This window comes from Heloderma suspectum, chromosome 4 (genome assembly GCF_057233095.1).
Source record: "Heloderma suspectum isolate Gila_16-S chromosome 4, 16-S_ref, whole genome shotgun sequence".
NCBI lineage: Eukaryota > Metazoa > Chordata > Lepidosauria > Squamata > Helodermatidae > Heloderma > Heloderma suspectum.
The window spans coordinates 288037450-288062420 of NC_139461.1; the positions used below are offsets into that span (position 1 = coordinate 288037450).

The 24971-nt window shown below is 42.9% G+C and overlaps 1 protein-coding gene across 10 annotated transcripts in view; it reads right to left on the bottom strand.

Annotated features, from left to right (window-relative positions):
• ADNP (activity dependent neuroprotector homeobox) overlaps positions 1–24971 on the bottom strand; it is a 92865-nt gene that overhangs the window by 63046 nt on the left and 4848 nt on the right. For 2 of the 10 annotated variants that reach the window (XM_084854138.1, XM_084854132.1), the window contains exon 1: positions 17694–18209. Coding sequence is in view for 1 of the 10 variants with exons in the window: in XM_084854134.1 (XP_084710260.1) it covers positions 17694–18098 (405 nt within the window). In the remaining 9 variants the exon portion in view is untranslated. Of the gene's footprint in view, positions 18213–24434; positions 24563–24971 lie in introns of those variants that run through there. The other 8 variants (XM_084854136.1, XM_084854131.1, XM_084854140.1 and 5 more) reach the window with 7 other exon arrangements.

The window sequence follows — 24971 nt, forward strand, 5'->3', positions numbered from 1 at the left end:
TACCTCTCCACCATCCCCTCACCAAGCCTCCAGGCCAGGGGGTGGGGCTTGGAAAAGGGCCCATGAAAGTTGCCCAACGCTCTTGGACTGGACTGAGTACCTCTGAAGCCTGGAGGCTACCCTCCCTTGCTTCAGAGACTTAACACCAATGCAACAGAGGACTTTGCAGTCTTAAAGCAACACAACTTTTCTTTTTTTTTAAGCTTACAAATTTTTCCTGAGAGAACGAGAGTAACTCCAAAGACAGAGGGAAATATTTCATTGACCTCCTTGAAACAACACCATTATCATTATGAATAAATGCTTAAATCCATGAGAATATATTAAAACATCTACCTCCTTAAACAAAGAACTAGAAAGTAGTGAGAAAGCAGTACTGCGGCAATAAATACATGGAGAAACAGGTCTTTACTTCATAGCAGCAGAACTAGTCAGTAACCAGGGGTAGACCTAAAACACCTACAGAATAAGACAGCTAGTTACAGTTGTCTGTACTGCTGCATTTCACCACACATTTAAGAAGCAGGCAAACTTCTGCATATGAACATGGTATACTGTTTGCCTAACACAGCTACCCATCTGGAAATACTCTTAAATAGTAACCAAATATGTGAATCTATCTTTTATACAATATAAATGTTTCCAATTTATTCAAATAAAACATACAATATTTTTCAAATCAAGATTATGGCTAGAAGCAGAAAGCCAACAACCATCACTAATTTCAGGTTGAATCCTCAAGAGCAGTGTCATTATCTCAAATGTAACATATGCAATCATTGGGGGGTGGGGGGAAGCAGACTCAAATATTGTATTTCCTGTAATTAGCCTTGTCATTTTACAAAGTCCACTAGTGGCCACACTTACCTGCGGGAGCACTGAAGCTACTTTTCTGTGGTTCAATCCCACATTGTTTCAGGAACACGTGCATGAAGACAGAAACAATTATATGGTTCATTCACACATTACTAGATACACAGGTTAACAATCTCATGAGAAGGAACTACATTAGTAGCCCCATCCACATGGTTTGTTCACACATTCCCAGAATTATACCACAGAAAAGAAGCTCCCACAGGGAAGTGCAAACAAGTCCCAGTTATCAAATAAGAACAGAAATCAATAGGACCACAACTAGGAGACACCTTTCCTGTTGCGTTCTCCCACCTATCACAAAGGGATGATACGAGACCCTTCTTCCAATTCTCCAGACGTGAAGGACTTGATGAATCCAAGGCTGGAGTTAAAATGGCTGGAAGAAACATTAGCAATCTCAGATATGCAGATGATACCACTTCGATGGCTGAAAGCGAGGAGGAGCTGAGGAACCTCATGACAAACGTGAAAGAAGAAAGTGCAAAAGCTGGGTTGCAGTTAGACCTAAAAAAAAACAAGATTATGGCAACCAGCTTGATTGATAACTGGCAAATAGAGGGAGAAAATGTGGAGGCAGTGACAGACTTTGTCTTTCTAGGTGCAAAGATTACTGCAGACACTGACTGCAGCCAGGAAATCAGAAGACGTTTACTTCTTGGGAGGACAAAATGCAATGACAAATCTTGATACAATAGTGAAGAGCAGAGACATCACACTGACAACAAAGGTCCGCATAGTTAAAGCAATGGTATTCCCCGTAGTAACCTATGGCTGCGCGAGCTGGACCATAAGGAAGGCTGAGCGAAGGAAGATAGATGATTTTGAACTGTGGTGCTGGAGGAAAATTCTGAGTGCCTTGGACTGCAAGAAGATCAAACGAGTCCATACTCCAGGAAATAAAGCCAGACTGCTCACTTGAGGGAAGGATATTAAAGGCAAAACTGAAGTACTTTGGCCACATAATGAGAAGACAGGATACCCTGGAGAAGATGCTGATGCTAGGGAAAGTGGAAGGCAAAAGGAAGAGGGGCCGACCAAGGGCAAGATGGATGGATGATATTCTGGAGGTGACAGACTCAACCTTGGGGGAGCTGGGGGTGGCGATGGCTGACAGGAAGCTCTGGCGTGGGCTGGTCCATGAAGTCACAAAGAGTCGGAAGCAACTGACCGAATAAACAACAACTCTTTAAGGTGCCACGTACTCCTTCATTAGTATCTGGCTCGCAGAAGATAAACAGTGCTTTCCAAAGTTCTAAAAAACGCAAAACAATCTCTCAAACCAAAGCTCACTCCTCTGTACGCTGTTCTGGCAAAGGCTGTTTAAGAGAAAGACCCATTAATTTGTCTTATTGCCTAGAAGCATACTTTCTCCACATTGTTTCCCTCTAACTTATTTTATTGTAAAGGCTTATCTTGAAACTTTCACCAATAAATTGGCACTGACAGTATTCTGGGGAAACCCTTATTAAAAGGAACAAAATGAGGTTGTGAATGAGACACAAACATTAATTCTCTCAAAACGGAGGTATGCAGAACCTCCAATTTCAGCCTCATTCATAAATATGATGGAAAGCAAACTGGGAAACATTTCAATTAAATTTCCAAACAGATCCAATTACACCTCTGTTTAAAACAAATTAACCTGGCAAGTTCTCTGAAGAGCAACTTCACTAAGAGACACTAAACCATCTGGGATTCAAATCTTTTCTTTACTTGTAAAGGTGACATCCAAAATTACTATTCTACAAAAATACGTTTGCTTGATTCTTTTCATTGACATTATACATGGTGAATTTTTACTTCAGGGAAGGAACATGGATAGAATCAGTCTAGATTTCAAACCAATGTTTCTTAATAGTATGGGCAACATCCAACATCTTTTGAGCACGCTTCTGTTCATGCAATGGGGCTTCTCCTTCCTCTCCTCCCCCTGGCTGACACTCAAATCTGCTCCAGAAGGCCCTCCAACTCTCTGGAGTGAATCTGTGGTGGCATGGGGGCTGCAAGAGGGAGGGGAATCCATTCTGCCCGCAGTGTCCATTTTACTGGCATACTGAGACAGTTGGATACAACTCTAAAGAACCATAAGCATGCCTAAACAATACTGAATTCTACTTTTTTATCCCTAGGTCATGTATATGCTTCTAGAGAATTAAATGACAGGTGTATTAACGATTATGATAACCAGAGGCATAGCTTGTAGATACACCCCTTTATAGGTATACCTGAAGTGGTATACCAGTGACACTCATCTCTCTTACACTGGATGAGTTGGATCTAGACTAAGTTAGTCATACTTTAGTGGGACTTTAGTCATGACTAAAAAGTCCCATTGAGAGACTAAAGAATGACTACCTTAATCTGGATTCAACCTGTTGTAGGCAAACACATTTGGAAATTGAAATTCCATGCACCACAGTACTTGGTAGTACACTATCCATTTTTATATACCCTCAAATAGCTCAAGTCCAGTAGCAACCATTCATCTCAACCCTGCTTCAGTGCATTACCCATTTCCGAGATTTGCAAGTCTCTTTCCACTATTCAGCACACAAAATTGGGCCATTTTATGTCCAAAATTAATAGTGATTTGGTGTTTCAGACTTATTGAGGATATCCGATACAAAAACTTCCAAAAATAATTCTCTTTACACAAATTCCACCTCACAACTATTATTATACCTATTATGTGACGTCAGTGCATAGACACAGGTAAAAGTGCATATCCCACTGCACAAAATGAAGTACTAAATACAATAAAGGTAACCCTTAAAGCTATGATTGTAAACTTTAATTCTACACATCTACTGTAGCAGAAAGGGGCACTATTAAAAAAAGAGGAAGAAGCTGCTTGCAGCACAAACATAGCATGGCTGCCACTCCACACTGGCAATGCAGCACAATACGTTAGTTGTTGAAAATTAAACCAAGGAATTAATCTATGAGCATATTTTAATGATTTTGATCATTTAACCATGCAAGTAAATGGCAGATTGTAACTTGCATGCCAAACAGTATCAGTCTGCTCATTTTACACAAAATACAAAGTTGTACCTCTAGCAAGATGACTTCTCCCACCTTAAAAAACTTGGAAGACTTCCATCAAAACACTGAATTCTCTCAGCCTTTCTATACATTAGAATGACTTTGATTCACAGATGGTTATGAATATGGAATTTAAAAGAATACTTTTCCCACTGCTACTCACAAAACTTGTTAATCCCGTGCATGGTTAACATTTACTGGTTCCCAATACTTCTTAAGGAAAACATCAACAGGAGGGATTGACGGCTACTACCCCATGGCAACTCATTATATGGTGCTGTTGATAGTTAAGAACATAAGAAGACTCATGCTGGATCAGACCAAAGGTCCATCTAGTGAAGCATTCTGTTGACACAATGGCCGACCAGCTGTTGACGGGAACCCACAAGCAGGACATGAGTGCACCAGCACCCTCCCGCCCATGTTCCCCAGCAACTGGAGTACATAGGCTGGCTGCCTCTGATACTGCAGGTAGCACAGAGCCATCAGGATTAGTAGCCTTTGATAGCCTTCTCCAGGAATATGTCTCACCCCCTTTTAAAGGCAACCAAATTGGTGGCTATCACTACGTCTTGAGGAAGTGAATTCCACAGTTTGACTATCTATCTATCTAATTTTTATACTGCCCAATAGCCAAAGCTCTCTGGGCAGTTCACAAAATTAAAACCATAAAAATACAACAGAAAATACAATATAAAATATAATCGATTAAAACTACAGAATAAAATACAACCAGAGTAAAAATGGCAGTGCAGCTATTCAGAGAGCAATAGTGGATTTAAGACAGCAGAGCTAAAAAAAAAACTGGAATGCTAAAAATGCATGGGAAAATAAAAAGGTCTTCACCTGGCACCAGAAAGAGTACAATGTAGGCATCAGGCGAACCTCTCTAGGTACTATGTACTGTGTGAAGAAGTACTTCCTTTTATCTGTCCCGAATTCTCCCATCAATGAGCTTCATGGGATGACCCCCGGTTGTAGTATTATGAGAGAAAGAGAAACATGTCTCCCTATAATTTTGTACACCTCTATCCTGTCCCCCCTTACTCATCCTTTTTCCAAGCTAAACAAACCCAGCAGTTGTAACCTTCCTTCATAGGGGAGTTGCTCCAGTACCTTGATCATTTTAGTTGCCCTTTTCTACACACAATGAAGTTGCAATCAATGAAGGGATAACTAGGAGGATAGTATTTCAAACAATGACTCACATTTGTACATAACTACAGGTCATTAAAGCAAAATTAAGCTCTATGTTTAGAAATAACTAGCTAAGTCAAGTCATATTTGAAGACGGACAGAACTTCTGTCCGTTTCAAAATAATAAGCAGGAAGTAGTTAACTATGCTGACTTGGAGTATGCTTACTGCAATAAGCATCCTTCACAATTTTTTTTCCTGCAAAGGAATACAGAGATTCCTGCTGTGCATATCCCCTCTACTGCAATCTGCGTTAATTGCTCGTCCCAATCCAGAGATCCCTTTGTATTCACATACAAAGGGTTGGATCCAGAGCTGCACAGAGCAGAACTCAAGGAAGTAGATTATCCCCACAGCTGGAAGGAGGAGAGGCAATTTTCACCAATTCACACTCCTCCCTTCAGGTCCTAATGCCTCTGAAAATCTGCCTTGGATGGTTGGAGGACCCTCTAGAACAGTAACAGATGCATTCTGGGAGGAACTTCCAGGCAGTAAGGGGCAGCAAGCGCATTTTGTAGAAAAAGAGACCTTTGGTCAAATGGGGGATAGTGGAGCAAAAGTCGCAAGACATTTTTATGGAGGAAGTCAGTTTACACACACACAATTCAATACTTAAAATGGCTCCCTCAACTGCCTGCTCAAATCCATGGAGCTTTCTTTGAGTAACTCACTGAGAAATGATCTGAAAAAAACAAGTTCCTATAGAGTATATCAGGTACAGTATACCGGCCTGATTATGTAAACTCTGAGAGAACCAAGACACTTCATGAGATTAAATTACTCGCTTTAAACAAATTTCCATGTAGACATCTGTTTCATTTACAAGGCACTACAGCATGAATATGCAGGACAGGAAGGCCTGGCGTGCTATGGTCCATGGGGTCACGAAGAGTCGGACACGACTGAATGACTGAACAACAACAACAGCAGCAGCATGAATAAGCCATAGTATGTTTAAAAATAATGGTGAAATTAAAACATAGTCCAGGATCCAGAGAGCTTCTTAAGGGACTTGTACAAGCCTGGAGGTTTTTCATATCTCTACAGCTGAACCCTTTGCCACATCATAATCCCCTTCTGATAGTCCTCTGAGCTCCAAAAGCAGTTTGTTATCTATAAGGTACAGGGACTGCTCTTGAGAGAGAAACATCCAAAGCCCCTCTGAGCTCATGGAACGATTCAGTTATTTGCATATTGGTCATAGACCAAAAGAAACCTAGTCTCTATCGAGAAGAAGGAAAAAAAAACCTTCTGTAGGAAAATTGTTCATCTGCTATTCTTTCACCAGTCTGGCCATACTGCAAAAGAATGCTGGTTAATACAGGTTAGGGCTAGAATTTGACAATTCCATGACAGTTAGGCTTAGAGGCCTTCAAACAGGTGGAACTACAGTTGCTAAGAGAAAATAGTCCAAGCAAGACTGATTGATTCTCACTATTAAACAGGCAACAAGAGAAACAGTTTTACCAAAATGGCAGAGGAGTCTAGATTAAAAGGAAGAACTTTTAAAAGCCATCCTGAAAAGGCAAGTGTTCCCCCAAATCTCATTCACTAAGGTTCAAATAACAACTGCCAAATCTCTGATCGCATTGTCAGAGGATATACCCTCCCTACTTCCATCAGTATTTTTTGGTGGCTGTCCTTACCCAATGACAGAAATCTCTATCACTACAGATTTGTCAAAATCCAAATCTGAACACCTTTCAGAAGTACTGTAAGACCTGTCTGCGCTGGCCTTTGGGGCTCAGGGTTAATTTGGGAAAATGTGTGAATGTCAGTTAGAATTTGATTCTATTATGAGAGGTTGTTTTCCTTTTATTGCATGCCACACATATCTTCAGGGTGGAGTGGGCTCTAGATCTAAATCATAAGAGGACCTTTCCAGACTAGTGGAAGTACCAACTCAGACCAAAATCAGAGTAAGACTGGCTGCATACAGAAAATAACTTTTTTTAGAAATGTGAAGCTAATTTAACATAACATTATTCTATAGTCTGATTAAACTTCTAGGATATATGGGTGCACTCTTTTAAAGCAGTATTTACATCAGCAATTCATTCCAGTGGTAAGTAGTAACTTTGAAACTGTCCAGATGCAAGCCACTAGTACCATGTCCCAAGTTTCAATTACTTCAAAACTCACCAATTTCACTCAGCAACAATTGCATGCCTCATGAGAAGGCATTCAACTACCAGTAAGGTGTACTTGACACAGTCCTATTATGGCAGGTGTGCTTGCAACAGTCCTACTATGCACAAAAATCATTCCTCAGCCTCTGTCCACAGCCTAATTCTGAGAAAAGCAAAAGCACCAACAATTTCACTGATAGCAGTCAGAATTACTTAAACACAAAACTCTTGTAAATGTAAAAATGAAATTATTTTCAGCTATAAAACTTAACAGAATTTGCTTTCATTTTGAAGGACAAAATAATAAGCTGTACTACTATTTATAGAGTGCTCAACCACTAGTTAGTGAGTTATCTAAGAAATTATGGAACAGCAGTAGTATTCCTACACAACTTTTATTGACAAGCACACACTGCGAGAGGAATTCAAGAGATGATGCTTTTAAAGGAAGTTTTATTTCCCAAAGACAGTAAATTTCAAAGTGTGGATTAATGTTTGTGGCTTTGATTTTGTTTGTGCATTTGAAACTACTGTTTACTTCATGTCCAAGGGTTACTACTCTGCTCAAGAAATGTTATTTGACACATGCTTTTTCAGAAGGATTACATGGGGCAGTATTTTATGTTAAGATTAATGTCAAGGCATTCCAGTTGCAAGTTTCTTTCAACACTTTCCTTGTAAATTCTGTAATTTGAGCTTTTCACTATCTAATACTCATGAAACCTTTCTATTAAATATAGAGAAGCAGGGCAGTATGTAAGCTTGTTCTCAGCAAGGGCTGAGCTGAAGTTTTTTGGAACACACAAACCCACCTCTTTGCTAGAGCACTGAAGTGGAGTATGCAGAGCACTGGGGTTAATTTTACTTTTCCTTCAAGTATTTCATCACAATCTCAGGTTAGACACAATTACTGATGCGTTCACCTGACTGCCATATTAATAGGAAGAACTTCAATAACAGCTGCTAGAAAGATATAAGCTAAAGACTACCTTCCTTTTTTGGTCTAAGTCTTCCCATCTGTTCTGCAGCCTAGCTAACAGCCCTCTGTTGACTCACATACATTTCTCACTCATGGAGAGTTCTGGAATTTTCCACTGACAGCTAACACGCCATCTAGTGGACATGCAGCCTATCTTAAGAGAAGAATTTATTTCTTTATGAAGCTGCGTACATACTACTTTGCATGTAGCATTCACATTATGAAATTTTGATGGTTGTGGGAACAGCCTTCTATTTCCAGTTATACAAAATCTAATGATTATGTTTATTCAAGAGGGAAAACATGCAAAATAGCAAGCCTCTTCAACATGCAGACGGTTTCAGATCAACTTGCAAAACACATTTTCATCTATGTGAGCAGTCCTGAACATTTCCAGGTATGCACTTTAAGCAACAGATGTATGCTTGCAAGCCAAGGAAAAATGCCACTATGAGGACTATGAACCTGTCTGTGATTGTGCATACCGTACACTGATCCCACACAAATGCAAAGCAGAGATGACCAGGACTGTAATGAAGATTAAGAAAGAAATGTAGTGTCTGAACCAGACCTATCAGCTGTAACATGTGCAGGGGGAAAAAGAATCTATGCAGACTTTTTGTCTACAGGTACACTGAAACTGGAGATTCTACACTCAAAAAACAGTGTGAAACTTGTAGAATATTTATAGGGGGAACAAACTACAATGTTTAGAATGTGTGGAACTATAATAAGGTTTAAACCTATGCACTGCAGTGTGCACAATTCTAATTTAGCTGAATTATTTTTGTGAGCGACAACTAAAGCCCAGCCTGTTTAGTGCAATCTTAGCCATGAATTTGTTGGTGGCATTAGCAAAGCCACTTTCAGCCTTAGTCTCCCACCTGCTCCCTAGGAAGATAATACTGGCCTGTTGTGACTGTGATTATTGTTGTGACTGTGATTATTTACGTGGAGAGCTTTGAGCACTCATGAGACATACTACATAAATACTTGTTTTAAACAGTTGGTTTTTAATTGCTAGCCATTCTGGAAATGCATTTGGGTTCAAGAGCAGGATAGAAATCTCTGTAAGTAAAATACTTTAGGCACAAACGAGGCAAAGGTAAGTCACACTGATCTGATTTTATTTATAAAAGCATTTTTAAACCACCCTTCATCCTTGAAGATACCAGGGCATGTTTTCTCCCCTTGAATAATCATAGCCTTTCATTATGTGTATAAACATAATTAAAACAGTAAAATGCCTAGGTAAGCAAAAATATTGCCAAACAATTGCAATGCTGACAACAGTTGTGCCTCCACGGGGGAGGTGTGATGCTACATTCCATAGCGTGATGCTACTTCACATAATGTACTTGAGGTACTTGGAGAACAGTCTCCCCTGATGATCTGAAGTCACAGGCAGGCTGGTAAAGGGAGAGGTGCTCCTGCAGATATTTGAGTCCCAAGCCACTTAGGACTTTAAAGGTAAGCAAAAGCACCTTGAATTAGGCTCAGAAGCAGAAAGGCAGCTAGCACAGCTCCTTCAAAATTGGTGTGATATGATTCCGCCTGGTTGTACTGGTTACAAGTCTGGCGCTGCATTCTATATTAGCTGAAGGTTCTGGATAATCTTCAAGGGAAGTCCCACAAACAACACATTACAGTAATCCAACTGGGAGGTTACCAGGGCATGAACCACTGTGGGAAAGGTCAGCATGTGCTTGAGACTGCAGTTCTATACAAACCTTCCTGGGAGTGAGTCCCACTCAAATCTGTGAGACTTATTTCTGAATAAAGAGAAGAATGAGTAACAATAACATTGCTTTTAAACAGACTATTATGGTTATCTGATGTTGACATATTTTAATAGCTTCACAATACTTTTTTGTATATTATTGTATATGAAAGTTATTAGAAGTAATTCATCCTATGTTTATTGAGTTTTACATGATTGTATTCTTTGTTGTTAACTTTTATAAATAATTTTAATTAATTTCAGGTGTAAAATTTGCAAAGTTCTCCTGATCTCTCATTTGTTCATGGTTCTAAGTCGTCAGGAAATTATTTATCCTGTTTCTGATTTCAGGCACTTTTTTTTAGTAGACATGTACAGGATTGCACTGTAAAGCTCTCTTACTGTAGAGGTTTAAGCACTCACTTAGTTCTCCCTGTCAAATAAATCCCTACCTTTGGCTGTGCCCTAAGGATGTTTATGCTGCACACCCCTCCCCATCTCTTCAAAATTAGCTCCCTACCTGGTTTACTCACAATTAATAACAAAGTCAACCATAATATACTAAAAATAGATTGCCATTCTTTAAAACTGTGCACACAGTTGTATGCATTTTACTTATATAGCCCATGGACTCTCCTATCAAACGCATCCTGCCCACACTACTGCATTGTATGCTTATATTAAGATATGGTTAATTTTACGTACTTTCATGTGTTAATTCTACACTCTCTCTGCTATTTTTCACTTTGGTCTATCGTGAAGCTAAACCTGCTTTTTTTGTTTCATCAAACAAAAGTTGTCATGTAATATTTTAATGTCACATTAAAATATTTTTAGAAAGCTTCTATGTGCACTTCTCTGCAACTACCCCAGTCCCTATCTAGCATAAAAATATTATCCTACTGATCAGACTAATTATTCATCTAGCCCAGTATCCTGTTTCCCAGAGTGGCCAGACAGCTGCTTCTGTAAGCTCACAAGCAGGGCATGAATGAAATTTTCATACCCAGGATTTGGTACTCTAATATACCACCTCTATCCATGGAGGTACAATTTAACTATTATGGCTAATAACCACTGGGACCCCCTACCATGAATGAACTTTTTTGTGTGTAATCCCTTTTTTAAAACGTCAAGTCTAAAATAGTATTACTAACAAAAAAAGAATGGAAAGCAATTCAGAAAACACCAATGCTCCTATAGGGCATCCAAATCTAGCACACCAATGATTTATGACAGCAAAACAGAAGAAAAATTAAAAAATAGATAGAACATTTTGAACAGAAATGCCAGGCAGAAAAACTAACAAATCCTAAATAGTGGACTGCAATGGTATGCTATTTTCCTACTGTGGGCACTAGGGACAAACACAGCATCTAGAACCTAGAAGTTAACTAATGAAATATTGTAGCAAACTTAAGATGGTAGGCCTGTCCTACAGCACAGTAATGACCAATATAACTCAGAGCTACTGGAAGACACAGTTCAAAAATATAACTAGAAAAATCCAAAGATGGAAAGAGTGATCGTATGCATTCTTCTGGGTATCTCTGAATGTTTTGCAATCAGACATCTTGGTCAGGTTCAGAGGTAACATTCTCAGTACAACAAACTATGGTTTATGAGAACTCAGGCTACAAAAGATGCTTCCTGGGTTGTTCAACCTGTTTCCCTATGACATGTGAACAGGGAAACTCTGGTTTAAACACTCCCTTCAAGCAAGACTTGCAAACAAGGATCAATCCTGTTTTATAGGTAGTGTTTAAACCAGTTGCCTGGTTTGGACAACATGGGAAAATGTGGCTTAACAATTCAGTAAGTGTCCTCTGCGGCCAGGCATGCAAAAGGAGGGGAAGGAAGAAATATTTCAACTCATTGCTTGTTCCCACTCCGGCAAACTATAGTTTGGATGTCACATCCAACAAGAATATCTGCATGAATCTAGCCCTTAAATTAACAAGCAATCGTATATTACCCTTCTTGCACAGGGCTGTAGCTGTTTTCTATAAAGCATTCAGAAGTCGACATTATCACAAACAGGATACCAGGCTAGGTGGTTGGATCATTCATAAGTTGTTTTGTGTTCTTATGTCCTGTGGTGAAATCAGCAAAGAAACATCAGCTCTCAAATTAAAACAGCTTAAACAAGGACAGGCTAAGATAAAGACAGATTCAAGAACAGTAAAGTGGTTTTAGAAAAAGTCAGAGAAAGCAGAGGCCAAAGCTAAAGACATTCCTTCACAAATAGCTGATTCGTTTTAATATCCTCTGCCCTTCTTAAGTACAGTGTAAGTCTTCAAGCACACTGGCTTGGAGACATAGATGGGTAATCCCAGTAAATTCAACAAGACTATTGAATACAAGGTCTGTGTCCAAGGTCTCACCTTCATATTCTCTGATACTAGTTTAGATCTTTTTTATCACATTCATACTACATTTTGAGCTTGACCTGGCTGATAGACATAAATAGAAGATATTCACCCCAAAACCAATCATATTACCACCAAATGAGTATATTATCTGCTGACAGACATGGAATTTAATCCATTCATATAAATCTAAAATTTTTATTTAAAATTATCAAATCGAGATTAAAAGGATTCATTAACTTGCAGCTTTGAGTCTTTTATACAATTGAGGGGATGTTGTCATTTTTCCTCAGAACTTGTGAAACTGTTTTAGGTTCACCAATTCTGCTTAACTTATACTGGCCCTAATATACCATGTTTAAGTACTCCTGAGTATCCAAAATGCCAAAGGCAGGTAAAGTAACATTTACACCAGCTGTAGACAACCTTTTGTGGCAAACGTGCCAAAAGCTCAAAGTAGCCCTGTTCACATGTAACTCTAAGCCATGATGGTTAGGGAATTTATGCTAACCATATTGGCTTAGCAGGTCATCTGGGGGAAAGGAAAACCCAGTAACCATGGTTCCAGAACCACCCTATTGTAGCAGGGTTAAGGGGCCCCAGGGTGGCTTACCAGTAATTGTGGTGGGCTCTCCAGTGGTCAGAACAGGCTCCTGGTGTTTCCTAGGCCGTGACCATAGGGATGGTGGCCTATAGCATCTCGCACTAACAGCGATGCTCTAGTCAGCATGGACTTTCTCTATGGTCACCGTCACATAGCAATGGATGGAGCAGCCAGCATGTGTTTTCTCAGTGCGAGGGCTGCTGGGATCACCGGCAGTGGCAGCGGGAGGATGGTTACGGTAACTATGAAGGGTAGTGGGCACGCTCCAGTTGTGTAACGGGCATGCACATTGTGGTTTCACCACCACCCCCAGTTACTCTAACCACCTTCCCCTCGTGTGCGTCTGAACAGGACCAGTATGAGATAGTATCACTGTCATGCAGACTACAGTATTTAGCAGCCCACAAGGTTTGGGATATGTTTGCCATTTGTCCACCATGGCAAGAAGGAGTCAGCAATAAAGAAAAAGAGAGCCAACTCCTGATTCTGTCCAGGCTCACCAGAAACTCTAGCTGCGCCACCCTTGTAGCAGGATGGGTACCCAGTTCAACTAAAATATTTACATCAATTTTAGCCTCCCAAGTAAAGTGAAGCACAATCCTGTGTTTAGAAGTAAGTCCCACTATGTGCACTGACAACAGCCGCCTAAGATCTTCATGACCTAAACCTGATTTTCTCACTTTTGGTGTTAATGTCGAATACAATATATCCTCATCAAAACATCAAAACACAAAGCTGCCTTATACAAGTCAGGCCACTTAGTCCTCCCAGCCTAGGACTGACCACTCCAACTGGTAGAGGCTCTCCAAAGTAACAGGCAGATATGTTTCGCAGCTCTGCTACAGGAGATTCAACTGGAGATGCTAGGAATTGAATCTCCAACCTTCTGCATGCAAAGCATGTACTCTTCCCTCTGCTTTGCCCCTCCCCCATGGTAGAACAATGCTGTAGCCAAGTTTTGCCCTGACAGGCATAAGCACACTGCAAGGTTTGCTTCTGCCCCTGTTTTCTCCTATATATTTCTCTGTACTAATATACTCTGCCATTCTATTTTTCCAGTTAAAAATTTGTACAGAACCTATTTTGTACTTTAAATGTCTATGAACTATTATTCAGACCAACTGAGGTGTGTGCGTGTGTGTATAGATACAAAAATTAACAAGATGCAGTGTACTAAACTGTAGGGAAAGTAGGGACCTGCCTCCGCTCCCCACATTACAATTAAGTGTTGAAGGGCAGCTGCGTGCTCCCTATCCCATTCTAGGTGATTGATGATGCTGGCAGCCAATGAAGCACTTGCTTATACATTTTTCTTGATGATACTATAGAATTTTAAGCAACTCAAAGTTGTAAGTGATGTCAACTTCTGATATCTTATTTCCTCTATATACACCCACAAATTGTGTTTTTAATATAATGCTGGGCAAATATCACACGGGTATCACAATCTAGCATTTTTGTGCATATGCTCATAAGTTTCAAACCACTTGCATTTTGTGGCACATAAGCTGCAACTAGGTAGCCTTCTAGTACATTACAGAATGTAATTCTGTACATTACATAAATTCTGTAAATGAAATGAATGAGACTTAAGTTAGTCCCAACTAACCGAAGTCCTATTCTTTCAATGGCTCTAACTCTAGCATTGGACTAACATTGGATACTACCCCATGTGCCCAAACTTTAGTTAAACCTTTTTTGCATTGTTTTGATAAACATCAGAGTAGCACCATTCAATACAGAATTTGGCTAGGAGTTGTATCCAATGGTGTCCTTCTGCCAGGAAAACAGTTACCGCCAGCAAATCACTTCCCCAAAAGTAATCTAGAGAATAAGAGTGCCCTCTGAATCAGATTTAGGGAGTATGTGGAGGCAGGGAGGAGGCAGGGAAGGCAAACTTCCATTCAAGTGGAAGACTGCTCATGTAACACTGGATTTAGCTGTATGTATTATTAACTCTCCTGGATGACCAACTTTCATCTTAAGCACAGAAGAAAGCGTTTTGTGACATATCAACCTAAAATGGTTTTTGTGACAAGTGCTAGCAGAAGGATTCCTGATCAGTCACTGAAGTGTTAGGCTAGAACAGTGAATTGTCAAGAATATTTCAACGAAGATGTAACATTTTGCAGTTGACATGTTTATCATGGCTGATGTCCTCTAAATATTAAAAAGCCAAGCAGAAAAGAAATGACAAGTTTCTCAACATTAAAAAAAGTCACACGTAATTAATAGTAATTCACAGGACTCAATGAATCATACAGAATCATACAACCCTGATGGATGGATGCTTGAATATATTTCTATTAGTTTTAAAATACATTAGCTATAACAAAATGCACATCTTTCCAAACATGTTTATATTCTGTTCACTGAAAACGCTGACATAAACAACCAAACTACAAGGGGACAACCTCAACCAGCCATACTTGGAAGCTATGTTTCTTTCATTTCTGTAAGATGCTCTGGCTTCATTGCACATCACAAAAGTATTGTTGATTGGTTGCAATCTAATTGTTTCCACTTCCTAGCAAAACAGTTCTAGAACAATAGATAATGTCACTTGGTCTTTTTGGTCTTGCTTTTAAAGCATCTATCTGAATAACATGAGCCTCTGCCTTTCACACTTTTCATTTTAGCAACTATGACCAACATCTTTGGCACAGAATAGAAGTGATGGTTCCTGGGACAAGAAACGGAGGGTTGCATTCAATACTAGTCCTACTTACAGTAGACCCACTGAAATGAATGGGATTTAAGTTAGATTAACATTGGATACAATACAACCCACTGGATACAACCCAGAATTTTGACATCAAGGAGTTAGTTCCTTCCACAGAAATGTAGGTCACACGATACTGCACATGTGGCATTTTTCTTCATCTGACACATTCCCTCCACTAAATATTGAAATTCTGAGAATATAATCAGCAGGTGCTACATGATGAACTTATAGGAGTTGCTTTATTCTTTCAAGAACTCAAGACTCCATCACACAGTTTAATCACAATAAAGATCAGCAACTACCATCTATGGAAGCATCCCAGTTATCCAAAAAGCACGTAGCCTTCAACAAAAATCAGTGCCTGTAGAAAAGCACTGCATTGTTAGAAACTCTTAACAATCGCTATTGTCGTGGCAAGAAAACAGCTATACAAGTACACAAGGCAGATGGCATCCCCAGTCACAAATGAACTGAAGTGCAGTCCTTTAGTCATCATGAAGTTTTATGTTCAAACCTAGAAAAGGGATAAGCATGAATTATAGTTCTCTCACTTTCTCCCACTTCAACAACTACCTTGATTTTAGGAAACAAGTACAGCATCAACTTCTAAAGTACCATGAGACAGTTTAAGTGGAACAGTAAAGATCAACCTCAATGAATTTGAGCAAAAACTTCAGGCAGGTAACATACATCGAGGATAGAACAGATTTTTAGGTACCACACCAGGACAACACTTTTGGTCACCAATCTCCAGGAAAATGAATGAAGTGGTCAGATTCTTTAAATCAATGTTCTGCTCACTAAACCTTTTGGCTGTTCTGCTGTCAGCTCTTAAGAGCAACTGAGCCTGCAGTGATAAGCCCATTTTCCCAGGCCTATAGAAGGCGCTGTGTAGCAACTCCATTCTGTGCATCAGGGGCCCTTCCCCCCCTCTCTGCAGCAGCCTTACCCAGTGAAGAGAATGCGCCCCCTACTGACCTCTACGCTCATTTCTCCATTCCACCGACTTGGCTGCGGTGCATTTTGGGTGGGGGCTGATATTTTTCTTCTTCGATGGCCATAAACCCCAACCAACGGTAGTTTTAACGCGAAGCCACAACGTCATTACGTATATCTAAGTAAAACTAAACTGGCTTGGGAAAAACATACACAGCTATAACTAAGGCAAGTAGAAAGGCGTGCTAGAAGAATCCAGTTTTTCCGGCGACAGAAGTAGGAGGCAGCCTCCTTTTCCTCTTCTTTGTCTGAGATATAGTTAAAAGAAGTATTGCCCGGGATGGATGGAGTAACGATGAGTTGCGGAGGTGGATGGGTGCCTGTACTCTCTACAGAGCTCCTACTCTGGTTCAGCCACCAATCCCGCCTTTTCCAACATACCCGACACCTCTAGTTAGGGAAAGGGAGGGGGTCGCAGAGGAGGAGGCTGTTCTCCATTGATTGTACCGCAACCCGCTCTAGATTTCCAGCGCCAACTCTGCAGTCATAAGGGGGCTTCCCTCGCTTCCTTCCTCCCCTCCTTCCCACAAGCGCACATGCTGGAGAAAAAGGAGCCCCAAGCATCCCGGAGAAGACGCCTGCATTCGCCATCCTCTCGCCTCCCCCCCCCTCAACGCTTCCCTCCTTCCACGATGCAGACCGTGCAATCACAGCCATACTCGGCGGCGCAATATCCATGTGCCACCTCCCTGCAAGGAACGGGGGGGGGGGAGGAGGAAGGAGATGCAACGGAGGGACGGCATGGGCTGCATCCAGGCGAAAGACTAAAGCAAGCAGGGAGGTTAAAGGGGGGGGCGGGAGGAAAGAGCCGAGTCAAGCCAAGGAAGCCGGTACGGAATCAGGCTATTGCGCCCTGCAACCCGGCCTCGGACAGATGGAGAGAGGAAAAACCGAAGCCTTTTTAAACGCCACGGACGAGCGCGGGAGTACGAGCAGCCGCCGGGCCCGACTGCTCTGATGATGGTGGAGGAGGAGAAAGAAGGAGACGACGGCGGGGCGGGGAGGGGAGGGAGAAAGGGCTGCGCTGGGCTCCCGCGCGCGCTCAGGCACCTACCTGGCTGGCTCTCGCGCTCCCTCCCCCGTCGGCGGCGTCGGCGCTCTCGCTAGCGGCTCCCGGCTGAAGGCTTGACGCTGCCCGGCGGAGGCTGGGCGGGCGCGCGGAGCTGAGCCGGCGGTGCGGGGGAGACAAAGGGGGCTGGATGGCGGGCGGAGGGGGGGCAGGCTGTGAGGGGGCAGGGCGGGGGCTCGGCCTGCGCAGGGGTGAGGGGGCGGCGTGGGCGGCTCCGCGGGGCTCAGTCACCGGGGCGAGGGGTGTCGAGCTCCGGGCCGCGGGGAAGGGGAGGGGGGGCTCCCTAGGCGCCCTGCAGACAATACAGCCGGGTCCCTCCTGCCCAGAACCTGCCCTGGCCAAGATGGCGGCCGAGAAAGAGCGGAAGTGACGCGGGGCTCTCATTAGCATATGGGACTCATTGTCCGGCCGGAGAGGAGGGGGACGCGCCCCCCCGGGGGGAGTGAGGGAAGGGGGTGGCTGAACCCCGACAATCGGACTGGGTCCCCCGCCCCCCCGCCGCCTCCCCCGCCCTGAGTGAAAGCGGGGCCCTTTAAAAAGAGGCGGAGGGGAGCGGGTTACATAACCCCGTCAGAATGGGGGGATTCTCGCGAGAAAGGGAGCCGGCGGCGGGATCGGAGCCGGCGGCGGGATCTGCCCCTGCTCCGCTAGGAGGCGCCGCGCCCTGCGGCTGGGGCCGGAGAGAGGAACATGACGCCGCCCGCTTATCCCTCCGCCGCCCCCAGCCGGCACTACATCCTTCCCTGAGGGGAGGAGGGGAAGGGGCACCACGCCGGGGGGGGGGAGGGGGAGAAGAGCCTGAAGTGAGCCCGCGTCCACGTGACCCGATAGTGAGGGCACCACGTGACCCGGGCTTCACCTGAGCGAGCGTCATGACACCTCGTGCTGTTAAGCTGGTGATCACACGCCTTGCACTAGTGCATGTGTGAGTGTGAGCATCAGGGCATGGAAAGGCTGGGCACCCTGTAGGCTGCCCTTTGACACATCGGAGGGAGCCTTTCACCTTGTGCACTACCATTGTGCCACACACACCCCTCTCAGGCTTATCTCTGCCTGCACAATAGTGACTACCCACTGGCAGAGCAATGAGCACCATGGATAGATCAATAGTGAGCCTGTGGAGTCATGACATCATAAACAGTGGAAGTGTGCCTGTTGTGTCATGGTGGCATTGATTGATGCAGAGCACGGAAGTGGCATGTTTTATTGGATGGGCCTTTATTTTCACTCTCATGGGCTAGAGAGCCATCCAGACTACACAAGCAACCTGAGCAGTCGCGGGAGGCCACATTGTGTTAGGGGTGTAAATGGAGTGGTGTGCAGTCTTCCTCAACATTGCAAGGGATCCTGTGGCACACCTGTTTGATCAGGCAACACAACTGCGTATAGTGCAGCACAACATTTTTGAGCAGCCCTGGGCAACTACTTCACAGGAACACTCATTAGGCATGGTAATTGCAGTCTTCAGCACTGAATTAGAGACTAAACACTGCAGAGGAAGTCATGCTAAGAACAGTTCAACAGTCATATTGAAAAAAGTAGAAGTAGTTCAGCTGTAATGACACAGATAGCAATCGTAGATGTGACTACTGTATTAGTGGCCATTCACTAAAGCCAACAAATGCATCATGGGTAAAGCAACTGTAACCACATAACAAAACAAAATGCAGCCATCATATGTTGCCTGCTACCAGCATAACAGTGACCACACACAGCAATAGCCATCTTGAGTACTGACTATGCAAGACAGTGCGACTGTAACTGCATAACACGTGATTGCACTATGCATGCAGATACACCAAGCATCTACAGTAATGTCAATCAAACAGGTCTGTGAAATGCTATGCATATGTAGCAGCAACAGCAATGCCACAGGCAAAGCAGTAGAGTCCCGTCATACTATTGGCAACACTGCTGTGTCTATCCAGCAGGCATTTTCATATTGCATGCTATTAACAGTATTGTACTAATTGGTGTAGTTATTACTAATAATTTGTGGTATTTCTATTGTAATTTGAACACAATTATTTCATTACCCTGACATTTCATCACAGTCTAACTAGCAAGATCAAGAAACACAACCTGGGATGGTACGATGTTGTTGTTGTTCAGTCGTTAAGTCATGTCCGACTCTTCGTGACCCCATGGACCATAGCACGCCAGGCCTTCCTGTCCTCCACTCTCTCCCGGAGTGTGCTCAGGTTCATATTCATTGCATGGGTGATGCTATCTAGCCATCTCATCCTCTGCCATCCCCTTCTCCTTTTGCCTTCAGTCTTTCCCAGCATCAGGGTCTTTTCCAGTGACTTTTCTCTTCGCAATAGGTGGCCAAAATATATGAGCTTCAGCTTCAGTATCTGTCCTTCCAATGACCAGTCACAGTTGATTTCCTTTAGGATTGACTGATTTGACCTCCTTGCAGTCCAGGGGACTCATAAGAGTCTTCTCCAGCTACACAGTTCGAAAGCATCAATTCTTCAGCACTCAGCCTTCCTTATAGTCCAGCGCTCACAGCCCTACATTACTACTGGGAAAACCATAGCTTTGATTAGACGGACCTTTGTCGGCAAGGTGATGTCTCTGCTTCTTACTATGCTGTCTAGGTTTGCCATAGCTTTCCTCCCAAAGAGCAAGCATCTTTTAATGTCATGGCTACAGTCACCATCTGCAGTGATCTTGGAGCCCAAGAAAATAAAATCTGTCACTGCTTCCATTTCTTCCCCTTCTGTATGCCAGGAAGTGATGGGGCCAGATGCCATGATCTTCATTTTTTAATGTTGAGTTTCAACCAGCTTTTGCACTCTCCACTTTCACCCTCAACAAGAGGCTCTTTAGATCCTCTTCGCTTTCTGCCATTAGGGTGGTATCGTCTGCGTATCTGAGGTTGTTGATAATTCTCCCGGCAATCTTAATTCCGACCTGTGATTAATCCAACCCGGAGTTTCTCATGATGTACTCTGCATATAAGTTAAACAAGCAGGGCGACAATATACAGCCTTGTTGTACTCCTTTCCCAATTTTGAACCAATCGGTTCTTCCACGTCCAGTTCTTACCGTTGCTTCTTGACCCTCATACAGGTTTCTCAGGAGACAGGTAAGGTGGTCTGGTACTCCCATCTCTTTAAGAATTTGCCACAGTTTGTTGTGATCCACACAATCAAGGCTTTAGCGTAGTCAATGAAGCAGAAATAGACATTTTTCTGGAATTCTCTTACTTTCTCCATGATCCAGCGAATGTTGGTGATTTGATCTCTCGTTCCTCTGCCTCTTCAAAACCCAGCTTGTACTTCTGGTAGTTCTCGGTTCGCATACTGCTGAAGCCTAGCTTGTAGGATTTTGAGCATCACCTTGCTGGCATGTGAAATGAGCGCAATTGTGCGGTAGTTTGAACACTCTTTGGCGTTGCCCTTCTTTGGAATTGGAATGTAAACTGACCTTTTCCAGTCTTGCGGAAAAGCTGGAATACTGTCATCTCCGCTAGCTTTGTTGTTACTAATGCTTCCTAAGGCCCACTTGACTTCACTCTCGAGGATATCCAGCTCAAGTTCAGTGACCGCACTATCATGGCTATCAGGGACATTAAGATCTTTCCTGTATAGTTCTGCTGTGTATTCTTTCCACCTCTTCTTCATCTCATCTGCTTCTGTTAGGTCCCTGCCTTCTTGGTCCTTTATCATGCCCGTCTTTGCACAAAACGTTCCCTTGAGATCTCCGATTTTCTTGAAGAGATCTCTAGTCTTTCCCATTCTGTTGTTTTCCTCGATTTCTTTGCATTGTTCATTTAAGAAGGCCTTCTTGTCTCTTCTTGCTGTTCTCTGGAACTCTGCATTCAGTTGGATATATCTTCCCCTTTCTCCCTTGCTTTTCACTTCCCTTCTTTCGTCAGCTACTTGTAAAGCCTCATCAGACAGCCACTTTGCTTTCTTGCATTTCTTTTTCTTTGGGATGGATTTCGTTGCTGCCTCCTGAACAATGTTACGGACCTCCGTCCATAGTTCCTCAGGCACTCTGTCTATCAGGTCTAATCCCTTAAATCTATTCATCACCTCTACTGTATATGCATAAGGGATATGATTTAGGTCATACCTGAATGGTTTAGTGGTTTTCCCTACGTTCTTCAATTTAAGCCGAAATTTTGCAACAAGAAGCTCATGATCTGAGCCACAGTCAGCTCCAGGTCTTGTTTTTACTGACTGTATGGAGCTTCTCCATCTTGGGCTGCAAAGTACATCATCAACCTGATTTCGATATTGACCATTTGGTGATGTCCATGTGTAGAGTCGCCTCTTGTGCTGTTGGAAAAGAGTGTTTGCTATGATCAGCATGTTCTCTTAGCAAAACTCTATTAGCCTTTGTCCTGCTTCATTTTGTACACCAAGGCCATGCTTGCCTGTTATCCCGGTGATGTCTTGACTTCCTGCTTTAGCATGCCAATCCCCTATGATGAAGAGGGCATCTTTTTTTGGTGTTAGTTCTAGAAGGTGTTGTAGGTCTTCATAGAACCGATCAACCTCAGCTTCTTCGGCCTCAGTGGTTGGGGCACAGAGTTGAATTACTGTGGTGTTGAATGGTTTGCCTTGGATTCGTACTGAGATCATTCTATTGTTTTTGAGATTGTACCCCAGTACTGCTTTTTCCACCCTTTTGTTGACTATGAGTGCTACTCCATTTCTTCTAAGGGATTCTTGCCCACAGTAGTAGATATAATGGTCACCTGAATTAAATTCGCCCACACTTGTCCATTGTAGTTTGCTGATTCCCAAGATGTCGATGTTCAATCTAGCCATCTCATGTTTGACCACCTCCAGCTTACCTTGATTCATTGATCTGACATTCCAGGTTCCTAAACAATATTGTTCTTTACAGCATCGGACTTTCTTTTCACCACCAGACACATTCACAGCTGAGCGTCCTTTTGGCTTTGGCCCAGCCGCTTCACTCTTTCTGGCGCTACTTGGAAATACCCTCTGCTCTTCCTCAGTAGTATATTGGACACCTTCCGATCTGAGGGGCTCATCTTCCGGCGTCATTTCTTTTAGCCTTGTGATACGTTCCATGGGGTTTTCTTGGCAAGAATACTGGAGTGGGTTGCCATTTCCTTCTCCAGTGGACCACATTTTGTCAGAACTCTCCGCCATGACCTGTCTATTTTGGGTGGCCCTGCACGGCATAGCTTATGGCTTCACTGAGTTACGCAAGCCCCTTCACCACAACAAGGCAGTGATCCATGAAGGGGGGGATGGTATGATAGGCTAGCTCTAAACAGGCTGCAATTTGGAATATGGTATTGGGGGTGGAGGACATCTACCTCCTGTCCCACACACTTCCCCCCCAATCATGTCCCTGAACCCTCAGCACCCACCACCAGGGGACAGGGCCATTTCAATTTCCAACAATGACTTGGGGCAATGTTATATTATGTGCTCCAGGACATTGTGGGAAATGGCAACCTGAACCTGCTGTGGCCACCAGGTAAATCTACAGCCTGAAGGGGTCAGTGATTTAGGAGTACATTTTGGGAAGGGTCTCTTCCAACCTGAAGCCAGCCCTGTTCCTGAGTGTATCCTTTAGTTATGCTCATTTATTTCTCATTTTTATTGTACTTAAAATTTCTCAGTGCTGTATACAAAAATTAAAATACAACAGAGGCATGGCCCACAGGGTTATAACCTAAGAAAAAAGACAAGACATGTTAGTGAGGAGAGGAAAGGAGTGGAGAAGGTCTGCTGGAATGACTGCCACTCCTAGGGGGAAAATGAAAGTAGGGAGAATGTTGTGGCCTAAGCCTGCTCACTGCCCAAATTTTGGGTGGTGTGGCCTCAGTAAGGACCACATCAGGGAAGTACAGCCCCCAGTGTGAATTACTACCTGCTGAACTTCACCAGCACTGCAGTGAGAAGGAAAGGGTTAAATTCCCACTCTCTTCTTCCTGCTGTCCTGAAGAAAATCCCTGATTTCTTTTTCACTGATGAGATTGCAAGTAACACATTTAGTCCCATCTAATTTGGCACTTAGTGTCCTTTTTAATGAGAGTGTCTGTGTGCACGGTAAAATAAAACCCCCATTATATTTTAATGCTTTAATGCCCATAGTCACTTGATGTAGGGATATTTTTTTTTATACTGCCCAATAGCTGAAGTTCTCTAGGCGGTTCACAACAATTTAGGGTGCAATCCTATGCATGTTTAGACAGAAGAAAGTCCTAGAACTCCCAGCATTCCTCAGCCAGCTTGGCTGGCTGGGGAATGCTGGGAGTTGTAGTACTCTTGTTATTTAAACAAGTTTCTTGTTATTTAAATATACAATAAAGTATAGTGTGCTTGATAATCTCTGACATCTCTTAGAGCAATGGCTTCATTTTTATCAAAAGCTTGCAAAGGAATAGAGTTATAAGGTGAAGGACCCACTGACTTGAACCAACCCGGTTTCTTAAGTCAGAAGAGCTGGAGTCATGTAGCAAGGGACTGAGCTAATTTCAGTTACTCTTAGTTTTTCATTTTTCCAATTTTAAGTTCAGTTTATCCCGAACTTTGAGAATTTTTTTTCAAGTTTGCATGAAAATTCATAAGCATTTTTGTGCACGTTTCTCCTAATACATACATTTTTGTATGCATTTCTGGCTAATGTACACATTTTGCAAGCAATTTTCCTAATCTGATGCATTGTTTGAATGTTATTTTCCCTAATATACACATATTTTACTAGGGATGGATGAAAATCCCTTACCTTGTCCTGCAGCTGTTTTCGGTGGTGGTGTGGAGGCGCTCCGTTTCTCCCCCCGAAATTCTTGGTGGGTGGGGAGGCGCCCCACCCCTCCCGGCCGAAATTCTGGCCGGGGGGAGCGCCCCGCCTCTCTGGCCGTGAAAGAAAAAAGTTATGTAAAAAAAAAAAAATGTGATAGGCTACGTAACGATTTACGTAGCCTATCAAGGCTAGATTTTCAAAGTCAGCCGTGATAGGCTTCGTAAGAATTTACGAAGCCTATCACGGCTGACTTTGAAAATCTAGCCGTGATAGGCTACGTAAATCGTTACGTAGCCTATCATGTTTTTTACACTTTACTTGGAAATGGCGGTGGCGGCAGCCGGTCGGAAGACTGGCCGCCGCCGCCGAACCACCGCTGGGACCCGCCGCCGAGAGGGACATTCGCACGAGGTAAGTCCCATCCCGGGGGGGGGGGGGGCGGAGGGTGGAGAATTTCCCCACCAATTTCGAGGGGCCAAATGCGTTGGCATTCGGTCTCCCAGAGATTCGTGGAGAAAT